Raw genomic sequence first — 16,469 nt, forward strand, 5'->3', positions numbered from 1 at the left:
CGGGCTGATGAAAGAGTGAAGATGCGACGCCGGTAACCTTGTGCTGCACCGTCGCTATGCAAACAATCTAAAATGGAATGAAACCCAAACACGCAAGAACGCCATCTCCCTCACCCCGTACAGTCTCGACCTAATACGATTTGTATTTCTGCATCACATTAGCAATCACTCCTTCAAAGCAAGAACGGTATGCACTTACATCCTCAATCTTCCTTCGACTCGTCTCATCCAACGCATTCCCCACGCCCAACAACGCATTACTCAATGCCTTCGTCGCGCCCACCGCCGGCCTGAGAATAACAGTCGGCGCATGCCTCGCCAGCGCGCGCGCAACCCCAACACCGCTCCCTTGCTCCATGACCTCCGCAGGTATCGCAATAACCGCATCGCGCGCGGTAAGCAAGTCGCGCTCAAGATGTCTCGCCGCGCTGCGCAGACCGGCGCGCACACCGATGGGTTGGTTCGCGTAGTGGCTGACGGCGCGTGGTTCTTCGTCGGGCGACGGTGGGTCCGAGCCTGTCCAGTCTAAGTGCTGGGAGCGCGGTGAGCGGCGCGGAGAGGTGGGCTGGTTGGGGTTGAGAAAGGCTTCTGCGCCTTCGAGTAAATTCTGTGTGCCGATTGCGACTTTGGCGCCGAGGCGGGCGACTTCGCTGGTTGTGTTTTTTGCGAACGCGTACACGCCTTTCTGCAGGCTGCGCACGATGCGGCCATCTTTTTGATACTCGCGCATAGGGACGACGACCAGGTCGCGTACGCCGGAGCCAACGTTGACGAGGGGTCGGACGGCAGCGAGGCCGGAGAGGACGCCGGGGAGTTGGTTGCGTTTTACGTCGGGCATCCAGACGTCGTTGAGGGTTTTGTGGAGCTTGTCGAAGGAGGTGATGCCATAGACGATGGCATGGCGGAGAGTGATGTCTGAGCCGTCTAGAATCAGAAAGTTCATGAATTCAGTGGTGTGGCCGGAGCGGATGCCGCCATAGTCTACTCGCTTGGGCTTGTAGTCCAGTTTCAGTTGGACGGCTTGGACTTCAAGACGTTGAATGAAGGGCTGTTCAGAAGGTGCGGTGGGCCTCTCGACCGAGTCGTCCTTGAATTCGAAGAAGCGTGTGATGAAGTCAAGAGCATCCTGGTCGACATGAAGGCGCAGTGGGAGAACAGCGACCTGATCGTCATCAGTATGTCTCAGACGAAAGGTTCAGATTGTACTTACCCTTATGACCAGTTCAGAAGCTGCAAGGTCGGTAACGGGTTTAACGGTAAGGAGATTCAGATTGATCATTGGCCTGTCCAGTTCTCGTTGGGCAGGTGGGATGACGCAGGTAACGAACTTCTTCCATGTCGAGGTAGGAACATGATCGAAGATTTCGAAGTCTTGTACGCGAACATCGATCGAGTTCAGCGTCTCGCCAGAATCAGGTGGGAACACAACCAAGTCGACCGCAACGCCCATCAGCGAGAATGCGATCTTCTTGTGCTTGCTGCGCTCAAGCTTCAGACGACGCCCAGGCTTTATCGCACTGCGTGGGCGGGCAGTCGCTCCGGTTGATCGAGTAGCAGTCGAGGTAGCGTAACTTCCTGTCTCACTAGCTAGGTCGTCAATGTCGTGATTGATACGACGTGCGAGTGCACCCTTCTCTTCCTTGATTGGGACACCGATCCATACAGAGTTGAACAGAAAGTCCTCCTCAACGAAATCGTCATCTTCGTCTTCATCTCTGGGTTTCCGTCGTCGCTCGTCGGCACGAGCTTCGACATCATCCACAGCTTGTGAGATGATGGCCCGGGTCCTTGGCCAGTCATACCCATCGAAAAGATTCCAGATGATATTGACGTCGCGGACGCTGACCTTGAGCGGAGCATCCGGAGTCTTGAACTCGTTCGTGAGGTGGTATTGATTCTGTGTGGAGTCCCACTTGCGAGCTTTGCCCTTGCGGTCCGAGTCCGACTCATGGAAGTAATCCGTACTGAAGTCAAAGCTGTCCTCACTCTTGTTTACCTCATACAGCTCCTGGAAGCTCTCTAGGAGGCCTCGATCGCCTCGCTCTCTTACGACAGGCGTAGTTGCTAGCGCTCCAAGGTCGTCCTGATCCAGCATACTGTCGCCCATCTCCTCATTGGTTGGTAGATCTTGACTGTAGATGCTTCCCACAAACTCGAGGTTCGTGGGTACTTCGTCTTCCACGAGGTCGGCGTTACTCATGAAGTCATCGTCCTCAGCTTCGTCTTGGGCAGGTATCGCGTCACCAGTAAATGACTCCATCATCTCCTGTAGTGGGACTACTGTGCGATACCGTTCAGCTGTAGAAGGAGGAGTCGGCGGCTGCAAGCCGTTCAAGACATCGATGAGAGTCTGAGTAGAGTCGGCGCAAGACTCAAGCACGAGAAGCTCGTTCTTAAACTCAACATTCACGAGTTGCGGTGCATCTTTGCCATCTCCTGCAATATTGACAAGAACTTTAGCGGCGGAGATCGAGCTGAGCGAGACGAAACCCAGCCGGCTCAGCTCCTGCAGGTGACGGCTTGCAGCCGTTGTGCTACGAAGCGCTGCCTCCTCATGCTCCTCTTCCAAGCGTGCAACATCATCGATGGCGTGTATGGAAGCTTTTCGAAGGTCCAATTGGACGGAGTAATCGTCCTTTGTGTGCTTGCCTGCCAAGTGAGCTTCAGTGAAGACGAATAAGCCCTTGGACGGTACATTGCGAGGGTTCAAACCGATCGCGCAGCTTCTGAGCAGCAGATCGATCTGCAGTGGCTTAATAGCTTGACCTGAAGGCGAGCCGGCATGAGATGACTGCCGACTAATTGGTTGCGGTGATTTGGACCGTTTGATGGTTGCCACGCTCGATGCGATGCCTACAGCAATGTCTTCGACTGTACCATCCTCGCCGATGCCTAGCGCGGCCATCACGGTCGAGACTCTATACTCAACACAGAGATTGAATAGCTTTGCCTTCACCACAGGTTCCAGCTCATCTCCAACCATCCTGACCATAATCATGGGCAGCTGATCCTGCGGTCGTAGCTTAACCACCTCGTGCACTAGAAGCTCTTCCTTTCGTCTCAACGAGGCAGTACCCACTTCCATCGCAAACAGAGCCGGGAAGCCCACGTGTGCGATGGAAGCATTTTGCACAGCGACTGTGACATCCCCGAGCTTTTCGTTGATTGCAACTCCGACATCCAATTGCTGCACCGATGCCAGGGTGAGTAGTCCTGGACGATCGTCCTCCGGCAGGTATTTGGCGACTTTGGATAAGCGAGCGAGCTCTGCTCCAAGAGCTTCAAAAGCACGCATCTCCTCCAAATCGGACACTCGAACACCTACGCTACTGACTTCGACCCTTAGAACAGAGCCTTTGCGTCGTTGTCGAAGGAAAGTGTCGATCAATATGTCTTCATTGTTTTCGTAGGGGTCTTTCGATGGGGTGATTATGGAGATCAACCTTGCGAGGTCTGCTTCTTCAGGTGCGTAGAGAAAGTTCACAGTCGTTCCCCGGGCGTCCACTAGTGAGGGTGCGTCTTTTTGCGCTGCGTCCAAGTAAGGCCCCGAAAGCTGCACTTCAGACACCTTGAGGCGAACATTGCTCTGCCGAACTGCAATGCGCACTGTCGTTGTTTGAAGCTGTACAGCGCAATTGCGACCCTTAAGTAAGAACGCCACTTCGCCCAACTGTATCTGAATCTTTGGCATATTGGACGTCGGGGCGGGAGACGTAGAAACTGCCGGTGAGTCGCCGAAATGTACACCCCGTGGCTTGGGTCGTGCTGGAGTCAAGACCGAACTATTCAAAGCATGGTTCGAGCTGATCGAGTTGCCGAGCTCGAGGACACCACTAAAACCACCAAAAGAGCTCAGAGCATCATCAAGTTGTTGGATGTCAAATGTGACCTTGACTGGCCGAGTAACAATCGTGACCCGTTTGTCCGTACCTTGCTCATAGTCGATCTCGACATCATGACTGAGTTGCTCCGACAGATTGCTGACTGAGCGTCTGGACCGAGGTCGCGTACTGTGAAAGGATATGATGTCAGTACCCAGAGACGAGATGGCGAGCTTCTCAATCTGCAGCTTCGTGCGCATTGTTTCAATGCTGCTTCGGCTTGTCAAGCGGAGTGCAGAAAGGTTAATTCGTAGGAGGGCATCGTTTGGCTTCAGGTCAAGCATGCGACTCGTTGTGAAGCCACTCGCTATCGACTCAGCTAAAACACTCTCTAGCCATGCCACACCGACATGTTTGACTGCAATCTCAACGGTACTCGCAGCGTTGTCGAGTGTAGCCTCGGGCGATAGGGTTGGCTTTCCTTGCTGGGGCTCGTTTGCCAAGGCGCTGAGTACTCGGCTCAGCATACCAAACATGATGCGGCCAGTAGACAGGTCAACGTGGCCTACCACTGAACCGACATCGACAATGATATTCGGCGAGGGTGCCGCTTTCGCTGGTCGCTGGGCCGATTGACTAGCTGTAGCCTTGGATTGGGGAGGTTTTCGTAATGATTCTGCCATTGAACCTGTACGGCGCGTTGATGTTGAGTGCGCGTAGTTCGAGAACGACCCTGGCATTTCAGCAAAGATCGAATCTTCGCCCAGTCTTGATGGTGCAAAACCTATGGTCGATGCATCGGCCGCTGATTCAGCACTTGAATCAAATTCCGAAGTTCGTCCTTGATCCAGTCCCAACGGAAACCAAACAGTGACTTCATCGATAGTAAAGAAGACCTTCGCTTGCTTCTGAGCTGTATTCGTATTGCCAGCCGAAGAATGAATCTCAGTAAAGTGCGGTGTAGTCGCGGCTGCACTCTGGCGACTGCCCGGTCGTGGCGTGTCGCAGCCGTCCTCGATATAGGGGAGCGGATGCAGGATACTGCCTGATATCATTTCTTCAGGTACGGATCCCGACCGATCTGATGCAGTGCCGCGGCTTGAGGTTGAAAAGGAGTCCCAGGCTCCTGGGAAGTGTCGCTGGGATGACAAAACTGGTGCGGCACTTATGGCGCTCATGTACATGCTTTCAGACGTATCAGAAGAAGATAAAGCTGACCCTGTCATATCGTGCACAGCTTCCACATTGGGCGCTGACGATTGTACATTGCTGGCGGGCCCCCTTTGCTCTTCCGTGAACGACTGACTAGGTAATTCGCCTGCATCGGTTGGATCCTGAAGCGAACTATGGCCTACAGAATGTGATGGTGAGGTTGTCGTTTGCGGTTGTGCAAAGGACACTCCTAGGCCCGATACGGTCGGTAAAGCGGACGTGGAAGCCTCGCTTGCTGGGGACGAAAGTTCAGCTTCTATGTCCGGAACTGATCCATGAAGGTTTTCTAGGCGCCGTTCCTCAGTACGCATATCGTCCTCCAGGCCATCGTCGAATCTCGAATCAAGCATATCGTGTTGCAGAGCATAGTCGAGAATTCCCTCATCATCGTACAGAATGCTGCTCCCGCTCAGCCCTGGAGCAGCAGGAAGAGTGTGCCCGCACGGACTTGGCTCGCCTTGGTGCCTGCTTTGCTCCAATCCATCATCAGATGAGGCATCGGCGAATCTGTCGTCGTCAACAGTCGCCACGGACGCTGCAAGAGGAGGCTCTTTGTGGAAAGACGTCGCCAAAGGAGATTCTTCCTGGAAAGACGCCGCTACTGGTGTGTTGGCTTCGCTTCCCAGCTTTTCGATTGACTTGTTTGCTAGAGAGGTAGTAGATTCTGCAAGGAGGACGGGCAGCGTATCTTCCCTACGAGGTGGCGGTGCTTCGGGCTCCGTGGGTGATAGCACTGCGCTCGTAGGCCGCTCATGATTCGATCTGTGGCCGGTGGAGGCCTCCGAGCGCGTGGTCTCTGGTGATAACGGCCGCGAGTTTTGAGACATCGAGATAAAGCTCTCAGCATCAGACACAAGCCTGGCGCATATATGCTCGATCCGCAACCGCCGCTTTCCAACTCTCGAAGTATCACTCTGTGGCTTTGAAGCTGAGCTGACGTCGATGTTTGGTTCTTCTGAAGTCACAGAGTCAATGCCGATGCGCTCTATGTGGAAGTTGAGAGAGACCGGAGATGATTCGCCAGGCTTCGATGAGCTCGATATTTCGATTTCCGTGTGATCCTCCACTTCCACGTCGATGTTGTTGACCACGATACTGAGTCGATCGAGTGCGGTGTTGAGTATGGTCCGCAAGTAGGCCGGAAGTCCAAGGGGCGCGCCTACGCCTGCCGAACCCTCCTCTTCACCGTCATCGCTCGAAGCTATAGACTCCTGCATATAGCTCGGTTGGGATTTCAGCTCTTGTGCAAGCTCCCGTATCTCCTCGGCGGGTTCCTCTCGTATGAAAGACTTCGCAAGGTCATCGACAGTGGGCACGTGCTCCTCCACGTCTGACGCTATGTCTCCCAGGCTGTCTCGAGGGGAAGACGACCGGGCTCGATGCGGCGAGGGCTTGTTATCCTGTCCAGTCGTGGCGTCTTCGGCTTCCTCGACCAGACTGGCCTTCACTTGTATCCCATCCACCTCTATCGATATCTGTGGAACGCCGAAGTCGAGGACAAAGGTGACTCGGAGGAGCGATGCCTTGGCTGACGAGAGGTGGACCTCGGCTGGTAACTTGAGATGTAGCAGGGCTACAAGTTTCTAGTCATGCAGTGTCAGTCTAGGTGCAGCTGTGTGATCCATTACCTTATACACACCTTGACATGCAGTCCAACATCCCTGACCTCGAGCGTAGTCCTCTTGCCGACATCGACGCTTACGAACTCGGCGGGGTCCTTGTCGAGAATATCGATGTGCCGTAGCCCATACAGCAGGAGCTTCTTGCCTATCGAGCTCGACACTGCCGAAAAGAAGGCCATGGCGACTGTTTCGGTAGTCGACGCGCCTGTTCACGGACTACAGGCAGGTCGTGCGCCTACCGCCGTGTCGGAAATATCTCCATATGAGTTCACGTGTTTGGTGGACTGCTGCGTGTTCCCGTAGTTTTGGCGAACCGCGGTATAGACTGAACCCTGCTTCTCGGTGTTTGGCTGGAGTAATGTGGGGGCCGGGGTATCGTTCGTGGAGACGCGGCGTAAGGTGAACGGAGAATCGTGAAGTGCAAAGGCGTTTGCAGGATGAAGGTAAAGGCGCGTGGCGTGCAGCGAGCCGTTGACGTGCGTGTGTCACGGGAGGATAATAATGCAGGGCGGAGGGCCTAGGTGGATGTGCATCATGCGGCTGTCCAGGCAGATGATGTCCTCCGCCGCACGAGTTACAAGGGTCGGGTGCTTCCCCACCAACCTTATCGATATACCGAGCTGGACCATGACTCATGCATCTGATAGGTGATGGGCAGCAGTCACGAGTCAACAGTTGCCTCGGAGGCAGCTGGTAGAGTAGGAGAACGAGAGGCTCCTTGTCTGCATGAAGACTGTAGAAAAAGGCGCACAATGGGATGAGGCTCTTGCCCGCATGGAGCTCCGCTGCTGCATTTGGTGGGAGCAATTACGTCAGCGCGAACTTATCTCGAAGTGGAAGGAAGTCTCGGGCGCCGCCGAACACTCACGGCTGCCTAGACTATCTCTGACTTCTATCCTGCACTTCCAACGATCTTTTTCAAATTTTCAAGATGGCGTCAAATGAAGTTGCAAATGATGGTGACTGGGAGAAGGCTGAGGGTGTACCGAGTCTAAGCGAGCCCTTCATTCAAAAGTACTTGTCTGGAAGAGATGCTTTAGTGCAGCAGGAGAAGAAGCAGCGAAGTGGTTGGTAGCCCAAATGAGGATATCTCGCTCAACGATCCATGGTCTGACAGCCTTCAGACTACCTCTTCCGCCAAAACCTCTCACCTATGGCCCAGGAGGCAGCTGCGATAGTTTCACAGATACGGTTTGAAGAACAGCAGACTCTATGGACCAGGGATTACGAGGATAGTCTCCTCACCCAACATGTCGATGTCTATCCTGGCATGATGTTCTCTCTTGCCAAGGAACGCATGGAGAAGAGCAAGCTTTGGCAGATCGTCAAGAAGATGCCGAAGGGAACCCTGCTTCACTGTCACATCGAAGCGATGGTCGACCTTGATTGGGCATTGGAGGAGGGCTTCAACACCGAAGGTATTGCTGTTGTTGCAGATGGACCTATGACGGACGAGCGCACCCTTCGGAAGACTGGGTTCTCTTTCGTGTACTCGAAGAACGCTAAGGAAGGTGCATCGCTCTGGTCTTCAGACTACACTGCGAAAACGCCCGTTCCTATCAACGTGGCTGCCGACAGCTTCCAAGGTGGTGGTAAGAAGGGCTTTGTGGAATGGATACGGTCTCGAGTCACAATTACCCCGTCAGAACATCTCTCGCACCACGAAGGACCCAACGAGGTCTGGCGAAAGTTCATGTCATGCTTCCCTATCCTTGGTTCCCTCATCTACTACGAGCCTATCTACCGCAAGTTCCTCCGCAAAATGTTCAAGACCCTCCTCGACGATGGTGTCTACTGGGTCGACATGCGCTCGGCCTTCTTCACGCCGTACCGAAGCACTGGGCAAGAGGACTGGGATCCTGACTTCTTCAATATGTTGGACCACCTGACCGACGAACTTGAGATGTTCAAGAAGAGTGAGGAGGGCAAGGGATTCTGGGGAGCGCGGATGATTTGGACTACCATCCGCCAGTTTGACAAGAAGTCTGTCATTGAGAGTACGTTCTTCCTCAATCAAGCTTGATCAGGACATGTACTGACGGAAGATAGGCATGAAAGCGTGCATTGAAATGAAACTCGAATTCCCCGAGATCATTGCTGGGTACGACCTTGTTGGGCAAGAAGACCTCGGACGGCCACTCGCCGATCTCACACCTGAACTCTTCTGGTTCCGCAAACGGTGTACGGAGGAAGGTGTCGACATACCATTTTACTTCCACGCTGGCGAGACCCTTGGCGATGGTGACAGCACGGATGAGAACCTGTTCGACGCTGTCATTCTCGGCACAAGAAGGATTGGGCACGGGTTCAGTTTGTACAAACACCCTCTACTGATCGACATGGTGAAGGAGAAGAGGATATTGGTGGAGAGCTGTCCAGTCTCCAACGAAGTTCTGCGCCTGTGCGGCTCGATCATGTCCCACCCGCTACCTGCGCTGCTGGCTCGCGGCGTGCCCTGCTCGCTTTGCAACGACGACCCTACGATCCTCGGACAAGGTGTGTCTGGTATGTCGCACGACTTCTGGCAGGCATTGCAAGGCTGGGAGAATCTTGGGCTTGAAGGTCTGGGCAGTCTCGCAGAGAACAGTGTGCGATGGGCAAGTTTCGACGATGTCAGCGCCAAGGAGTGGACGCAGGACATCAAGGATGGCATGATGGGCAAGGGCGAGCGCGCAAAAAGACTGAAAGAGTGGACGCAGAGGTGGGAGAGGTTCTGCGCATGGATTGTGGAAGAGCACGGTGTCGATGTTGACATCGATCCGGAGGAGTGAAGAGAGGAAACTGCATGAAGCATAAATGAGTAGGATTCAACTCCAACGAGGTCAGGTATTCTCACCCGTAATAAAGACAAAACATTCAACCGACTTAATTTCGAGCACGCGCCTTTTAACGGCACAATTACGTGTTGTGGACGGTGAGGTGAAGGTGACGCTAGCTCTTTCCTTCGCGCAGCTTCCGTTTGTCTACCCCCAGCTTTAGCTCACCCTCACCACATTCCTTTCTTTCGCCACTACGTTCACGCCTCATCCTTCGCACTACCACCACCATCACCGTAGCCCCTCGCTGATAGGAAGGAGATTTTCTAATAAGCTTCATGCTCCCGACTTTCGGGACGCTGGTGATCAAGATGCCAACGCTGTATGGATGAACAACGTTCTGCGCGCGATATGCCAGGAGGACCAGCTGGTAGTTCGAAAGTACGGGCGCTTCAAGCGCTTCTTGAAATGTATCAATGTCGAGCACGACCCTGAGCTCAGTGATGACCAGGACTTTACATTTCGAAGTCCATACCCGACTTCCAGGCCATGGAAAAGCCTCACTAGCTTTCCTTCCAGTTTCACGATCAGCGGCACAGGCAGCACTGTCACGTGTGATTCCAAGTCGCCCTTGTCGCTCACAAGGTTACCTTACAGGGTCTACGATGCCATCCTCGATCACGTCTTAATGTCCGATCATGGAGTCCTATTCGACCTGCAGAGTCGTACCATTCGTGGGCTAGACTGTGGCCTCTTACAAGCTTGAGAAAGGGCTCGTACCAATACCAGGCAACATGTAAGGAAGGTGAACAGGGTCACGCTGGTATTGGAGACAAGTGAAGCTCGTACAAGCTTCCTCGGTTTCAAGAGCTATCGAGAGTGGCTAGCCGGGACATATCGCCCACTTCTTGTGTCATACGACCCCTACTCTTATAGGGAGACGGCTCTACCGGAGTACATACAGCTTAATGCATAGGTTATCAACCCTGCATCCGTTACTATTCGGAGCCATCATACAATTCTACTATAACATCACCATCAATCCACCAACTCAAGTTTCTTCAAGCCACAGAATGAAGAATATTCACCATGGACGTATACATCATTGGGGATGCCGACTGTATCTTTGAAAGAACAGGGGTGTTTCCATGGCTACAATTGCCGTCAAAGCATGGCGAATGAAAACTCGATAGCATGTGAGCGCGAGGAAATGCCGACAGGGGATGGGACTGTGAAGTACTCCAAGAAAATAATAAGCCGGTTTCTCACTATTTACTTGTGTGCGATGTGAAGTACTCGCAACTCAACTCCTAGGTCGTTGACTGGACGTCCGCGACTCTTTCGGAGCCGCCATACCACAACATGATACCGCCGCCAAGCCCCCTACTCAAGTTTTCTCCAAGCGTCATCCTCGACTTGCGTAGCAACACAGCAGCATTCTAACCCGCTACTCCAAGCCTGACCCAACGTCGTAGCAAGGCAGACTCCGACACATGGTTCCACTATGTTGAGCGACGCCTCTCGGTTACCTAGCGGCACAGGGCTGAGATCTGGAGGCGGTGCACTGTACCAGGATCCTCCTTGCATCACATTGGCGATTTACCGTTCGCTTGGGCGGCGTGCGTATGTATGTTTGGTACGCCTACGTCATCCTATGCGTGCCGTTGTTTTGGAGTCAGTCAGTGAGGTGGGAGGGACGATGATGGCAGTGAAGAGTGTGTTGTTGGCTTCAGTGAATGGAGATGGGGTGGATGTGGTGTGTTGGTGGGGTTTGGTGGCGCCAGTGAGTGAGGTGGGATGTGCATGGTATGTTGGTGAGAATTGTTGGCTGCAGTGCGTGAAAACAGATTTTGTGTACTGTGTTGGTGATGCGAGTTGGCTACAAGCCATGCAAGGCTTCGTGGCCTACTAGTGTCGGCGAGGCTGAATGAGGGAGGATGGTATACATAGAGTTAATCGTGATCTGCTTGTGCTCATGATGGCGGCATCTATGTCGTGTGCGTGGGGATCCTGAGGCTGAGAGCACATCTGCCTCAATGACTGTTGTGAATACAAGTGTGTGCTGATGCTTGACTCCACAATGCACTGCCATGTGGTAATCGCAAGTTGGCGTCGTACACGCATGCGAGCAGAAAGTCCGATGGCGTTGAAGATACTTTGAGGTTGCGGCACAGTGCAGGAGGAGTGCATCTGCAGCGGCGTTATAGCTTATTTGTTGTTGTCGGCGAGAAGATTTGGTGGAGAGTTGGTGGATCGTATGCCATTGAGGTTTCATCTGTAAGCGCCCACGGACGTCTGAGGACGCCTAAAAGGACAACTACACGCTAGAAACGGGACTGAGCCGCAGCGTCCGGCGCACTGTCAAGAAGTGTCAAGATAGCGTGGGCAGGAATTGAGCATTGGGTTGTGCTCGTCGAAAAACCTGAAGTCTTGCGACCTGTGTTCGTCAACGCAGCTGAGCTTGGATCAGTAGTTCGCGTTGTGAGAGGTAAGGCTGATACACCTCTGATTGGATACCAAAGAGCTGTGTGCACACGCACCAGCACGTTGGGTGCTGTTATTGGGCAGCTACTCACGAGGGTTTCGTCGTGTTTTCAAAGCTGAGGACCCGGATCGACGACCCACAGCTCATCACAGGATCGATGGCCATGGATCCAGGGTTCAGTAAATGGTCTGGTCCTGTGCGACATGGCGCCAATTGACACGCCTCAGGGCGCGGCTAACTTCAGACGCGGAAGCGGCATGGGTGACACGAAGAATAGGGCCTCTTGCCGTTTTGGAGTAGCGGTGGAGGAATTGATGTGAACCCTCTGATAGCAACTCCCTCCGCCGCGACTCGTGGCGGGAGCAGAGAGGCCGGAGGCTGGTGGCAGCCGCCAGGCATCCAGAGCTATGGTAGCTGGTGCTGACAAGCCTGACAGCGCGGAAGCGAGTAGTTGACGAGCGTTGACGTGCTGATTGCGCTGACAGTCCCTGTTCTTGCACGCTTGACTTTCTCCCAGCAAACCACAGCTGGTGTACTCCACTCAGGTCCACTCTGTTTGTCTCTCTGCTGGCCACGTCAACACGAGGACTCGACATTCAAAAGTCGAGGCCTTGTCACCGGTGAGACGGCCGGATAACCCCAACCTCTGCCGCAGAGATGCATCTGTCTTCCGCGCGTGCACATGGCTGTTGGTGCCGCTCATTGGAGACTCTCTGGGCGGAAGGGTGTGCATTAGCGCGTTAGGCTACAGGCATGTCGCGGACTGCCTGAGCCCTTGGCCCCCAGCACAGGACAGTGCACCGTTCACTGCGAGCTGCAGAGCGCCCGCTGAGCGGACGGGCTGAGTACGAGGGAGAGGCGAGAGGACGCCGCAGGGGCTGACGGCTGGCTTGGAGCTCGAACGAGTGAACCACGACATCGTGCTGAACCTCTATCTTGACCACTGAACCCTGAGTCAGGCAAAGACAGCCATCTCGCCGTTCGAACCAGCGCCGTGCTGCTGGATGTGACGAAGAGCGATCCCGCATCCATCGTGAGCGTTTTGGGACTAGGGTCGAAGCTGTTAAGCGCCGGGCTCCACCTGCTGCTGCCGAGCAGACCAATCAGCTGCAGAGGGATAGACAAGGGTGTGTGGGCTGCCCTTCGCTCTGTGGAGCAGACAGCTGTATGCGTGGGCAGTCCATCTCATCGCCCTTGGGGCCAAGCGCGGGCGACCGTCTTGCGCTCTCTCTGCCAGACGCGCCGCATAATCCACGCCCACCCGCAGCAGCTGGTCTGCTATAGCACCCGCCGTCCGCGTCTCATATACCCAGCGCCTCAAACGCTCAAACGCTCACCCACCCGTCGACGCTACCAACGCTCTTCGCGCCGCGCATCCTCTCCCCCCCCCCCCCCCCATCCGCCGACCCGTCCGCCCGTCCACCGCGGAGAGACACGACAGGCACAACAGGCGCCGCACTGCGTCGACACACAGCCTCGCACCGCAGACGTCGCGGGTGCCAGACGGACAGGCAGTGAGCTGGGAGGCCCCCAAGCTCTCACACAGCTCCCAGCGCGGCGCAGGTCGGGCGCAAGTGAGGCAGCCTTGAGGCATGGCGATGCTGATGCCTTCTCCAACGGGTCCGGGCCTCAATTCTGCCTTCAGCCCCTACACAGACTCGCCCAGCTCTCCGGCGAACTTCAACCAGGTCTTCTCAAATAGGTGCGACCTCGCTGCACCAAGCTCGCCGCCTAGCACCTACTGATGTATTCTCGAAGGTCCTCTGGAGCCCACTCCGACCACCTTGTCCCTCCTCCAAGCCCGTACCCTGCGACTGTCGACCCTTCGCCAGTCGACAGCAATGGCACGAGTGCCACCGACCACACCGAGGTAACTCGAACTGCGAGCAGCGACATGTGAAGAACAGGCGGGGCTGACACTATCCCAGATTGAGGATGATGCACAGGACGGCCTGAATGATATCAGATCGCCAAACACAGAGGACATTGTGAGTCCGGCGAGTCAGACCAGTCAGTCCAGGGTACGGCGACGATTGCGGCGGCCTGCATGCAGTAGCAACCTCTGACCGTGACTCAGCCCTTCAAGCTCGACACCTCACTACCTGCGCGAAAACGTTCAGACTCAGACGAGGCGCCGCCATCGGTCATACATGTATCGGCAGACTTCAAGCAGTTTGTACGCAACGCGTTCACTATGGTTGCACTGCCTAGGCGCTGACTCCTCGTGTAGAACCGCGGAAGCGTGTCAGCGGCTTCTCCAAGCGCAAACACGTCGGAGAACACGGCTGTAGTGTCTCCATCCACACCTGAGGCAAACATGGTCTTCGAAGCTGACGACAAGGTGCGTCTTGCCCACCTCGCTCTGGCACAGGCTGTGATGACTGAAGCTCAACAGCACAACTACACAACGCCAATCGACACGTCTGTGCCCCGCGGTGCTCTAGATCGCAGCACGCCCCACGCGCAGACGCGTTATGACTACGAGGATGACCTGAAGCGGCGCAGTGCGCGGATGAGCGTCAATCTTGCTGGTAGGTCATCGCTGAGCAGTGCAGCTTGTGTCGCTGACCTGTACAGACATAGCAGAGTACGACGACAACAATCCCACAGATTCCTCAGCAAGCTCTGTCATCGATCAGGACGACGACCAGTCCTCTCAATCGCAAGGAAACAAGTCTGCGTCTTCCAGCACCCAGACCATGGGCCAGGCGTTGCACGGCATAAACGAGACGGAGAAAGAAGTCGCTGCGCTGAAGAGTGCATTGGATGAGTGCTGGACGCTATGCAACTCACTTGCGAAACTCAGCCAGAACCATCGCCGGCGGATGTTCAGCTACTCTGGTGGGAGCGCTGACGAGCAAGAGCATGCTTGGCGGACGTGTTGGCGACTGTGCCAGAAACTGTACGAGAGCCGGGACGAGAACCCCTCGACCCAGGTCATGCCAACCCTGGAGCTCTGCCGAGACTTCTGCCAGGCCTTGTTCGATGTACGGCAACGAGGAGAGGATTCAGCCGATTCTGTGTTGAGAGTCAGCTTCGAGCTAAACAACCACCTCTACAACGCTCACGACCGCGCGTTGCCCGAAGCGTTCCGGGAACGCACGCTAGACTTCTACCTGACGCTGTGTCACCGGTTGATGAAGCAACGAACATCTCTGCCGGAGGAGACAGATTCACTCCTCCATGCTTGCTGGTCGCTGGCAGAGACGCTTTTTAGCCTCCGTCAAAACAGCCGTGATGGCAAGCCTGCGGATGAGGAGCTCTTGGGTTCTGGCATACAAGCTTGCTGGGAGCTGTGCGATCTGTTCCGTGAAGGCTGGACCCAGGTGCGACCTGACCGCGGCACCCCACGTCCGACCCAGTACGAGTTCAATTTGGGATCCAGTTCCGGCTCTGTGACACGTTCGCAACGGTCTTACTCCGAAAGGTCTGGACGCTCGTCGTCTAGCGTCAATGATTCGTACCACTCCGCCATCTCTTCTCGAAGACAGACACCAGCAGTACCAGATACACCTACGACCATCTTTGACGATCGTGAAGAGTTCTCGCCTGCCGAAGAAAACAACGTACCGAACATCTTGGTACTAGGACCAGAAGCTGGTCTGACACGAACGCACGACCGCTGGTCTTCTGCATCTTCGAACCTTTCCACATATTCCGATGCTTCTATACACAGCTCGTCGACGGCCACTGCAGGCCGGACAGACCCAAATCTTGTCCGGCTGAAAGGCCTGATCGTCAAAGCCGCCATCAATGCTGGCTACAGTCGCCAAATACCGTTACCCGACTTCATTCGCGCTTTGCCCTCAAACAGCTTTGGCACGCTTCCGTGGCAGAGCCAGCTTTTCGAGAGCTACAGGAAGCTCGTCCTTGCAGACCCTACACTACGAACAGCGCATACCGAACCACCTCGAAGACTCACCGCCGTGGAAATCGGTCGGTCAGTACAATGGATGGCGCGCAGTGAGCAGTTCAAATGGCTGCGTGACCTCTATCGATTTGTTTTTGGCAACAATCCTGAGGATAGCAGTCAACGCAACCTCATCATCAACGCATAACGACTTGTCGCATCCGCACGCATGCATCTTGTTTGGCTAGGCTTTCTGCTCTTCTTTCCGCTCTATACCCCAACGCTCCTTTCGGTTCACCACGACGCTATCTGATCAACGATCATCTACGAAGCAAAGTTTGGACCGAGACATTTGTTCAATTCGATGTATATATTCTTACCTGATCATCCTTCGAGCTATCTATCTATCACCTCTTCGTCAGATTGTTTGCAGCCTTTGTATGCTAATGGGAACTGACTCAGTCCTCCCGTTCCCACTTTACCTTCTAGCTGTCAACTGTCATCTCGACAGCACACCCGCACACTCGGAGTCGCAGGTATGCCAAGGACGTTTGAAATCCTTCTCCATGAGTCGTGGAGCCAGCGAAGGGTATGCGAAGGTTCAGCCAATGGCTGAATAATCTCAACCGTCCGGCCCAATTCCTGTCCATCAAAACTCAAGCCGACGGTCTCTTCAGTTCGATGCTTGATTTACTCAGACTCCAATCAGAGATTCACAACGAT

General features: G+C 54.7%; 3 protein-coding genes across 3 annotated transcripts; 2 read left to right on the forward strand and 1 right to left on the reverse strand.

The window, feature by feature from the left end:
• Positions 1 to 14: 14 nt before the first annotated feature.
• Positions 15 to 7,321, reverse strand: BU25DRAFT_50531 (uncharacterized protein). The gene is made up of 4 exons (XM_033711907.1): positions 6,673 to 7,321; positions 1,211 to 6,616; positions 200 to 1,162; positions 15 to 148 (listed from the first exon to the last, which is right to left on the reverse strand). Exons 1-4 carry the CDS (start codon positions 6,832 to 6,834, stop codon positions 131 to 133), a joined length of 6,549 nt encoding a protein of 2,182 aa, XP_033561777.1. The 5' UTR covers positions 6,835 to 7,321; the 3' UTR covers positions 15 to 130.
• Positions 7,322 to 7,586: 265 nt separating this feature from the next.
• Positions 7,587 to 9,521, forward strand: BU25DRAFT_439987 (Metallo-dependent hydrolase; the record flags this gene model as incomplete). Its single annotated transcript, XM_033709139.1, has 3 exons — positions 7,587 to 7,722; positions 7,780 to 8,652; positions 8,705 to 9,521. The coding sequence occupies 3 exons, from the start codon at positions 7,587 to 7,589 to the stop codon at positions 9,424 to 9,426; spliced, it is 1,731 nt and encodes a 576-aa protein (XP_033561778.1). The 3' UTR covers positions 9,427 to 9,521.
• Positions 9,522 to 13,387: 3,866 nt separating this feature from the next.
• On the forward strand, positions 13,388 to 16,167 carry BU25DRAFT_410744 (uncharacterized protein). The gene is made up of 7 exons (XM_033706375.1): positions 13,388 to 13,598; positions 13,655 to 13,766; positions 13,825 to 13,917; positions 13,974 to 14,072; positions 14,127 to 14,237; positions 14,292 to 14,427; positions 14,474 to 16,167. Exons 1-7 carry the CDS (start codon positions 13,489 to 13,491, stop codon positions 15,952 to 15,954), a joined length of 2,142 nt encoding a protein of 713 aa, XP_033561779.1. The 5' UTR covers positions 13,388 to 13,488; the 3' UTR covers positions 15,955 to 16,167.
• Positions 16,168 to 16,469: the final 302 nt, after the last annotated feature.

This window comes from Macroventuria anomochaeta (assembly GCF_010093625.1).
Source record: "Macroventuria anomochaeta strain CBS 525.71 unplaced genomic scaffold BU25scaffold_16, whole genome shotgun sequence".
Classification (NCBI taxonomy): domain Eukaryota; kingdom Fungi; phylum Ascomycota; class Dothideomycetes; order Pleosporales; family Didymellaceae; genus Macroventuria; species Macroventuria anomochaeta.

Bases quoted from the DNA above. Each gene is read 5' to 3' on its own strand.
- BU25DRAFT_410744 (XM_033706375.1), top strand. From the start codon at position 13,489: ATGGCGATGCTGATGCCTTCTCCAACGGGTCCGGGCCTCAATTCTGCC. The intron at 13,767-13,824 runs GTAACTCGAACT...ACACTATCCCAG, and splicing joins GTGCCACCGACCACACCGAG to ATTGAGGATGATGCACAGGA. The intron at 14,428-14,473 runs GTAGGTCATCGC...TGACCTGTACAG, and splicing joins GATGAGCGTCAATCTTGCTG to ACATAGCAGAGTACGACGAC.
- BU25DRAFT_50531 (XM_033711907.1), bottom strand. From the start codon at position 6,834: ATGGCCTTCTTTTCGGCAGTGTCGAGCTCGATAGGCAAGAAGCTCCTG. The intron at 6,617-6,672 runs GTGTGTATAAGG...CTGCATGACTAG, and splicing joins ATGTTGGACTGCATGTCAAG to AAACTTGTAGCCCTGCTACA. The intron at 1,163-1,210 runs GTAAGTACAATC...GATGACGATCAG, and splicing joins CTTCTGAACTGGTCATAAGG to GTCGCTGTTCTCCCACTGCG.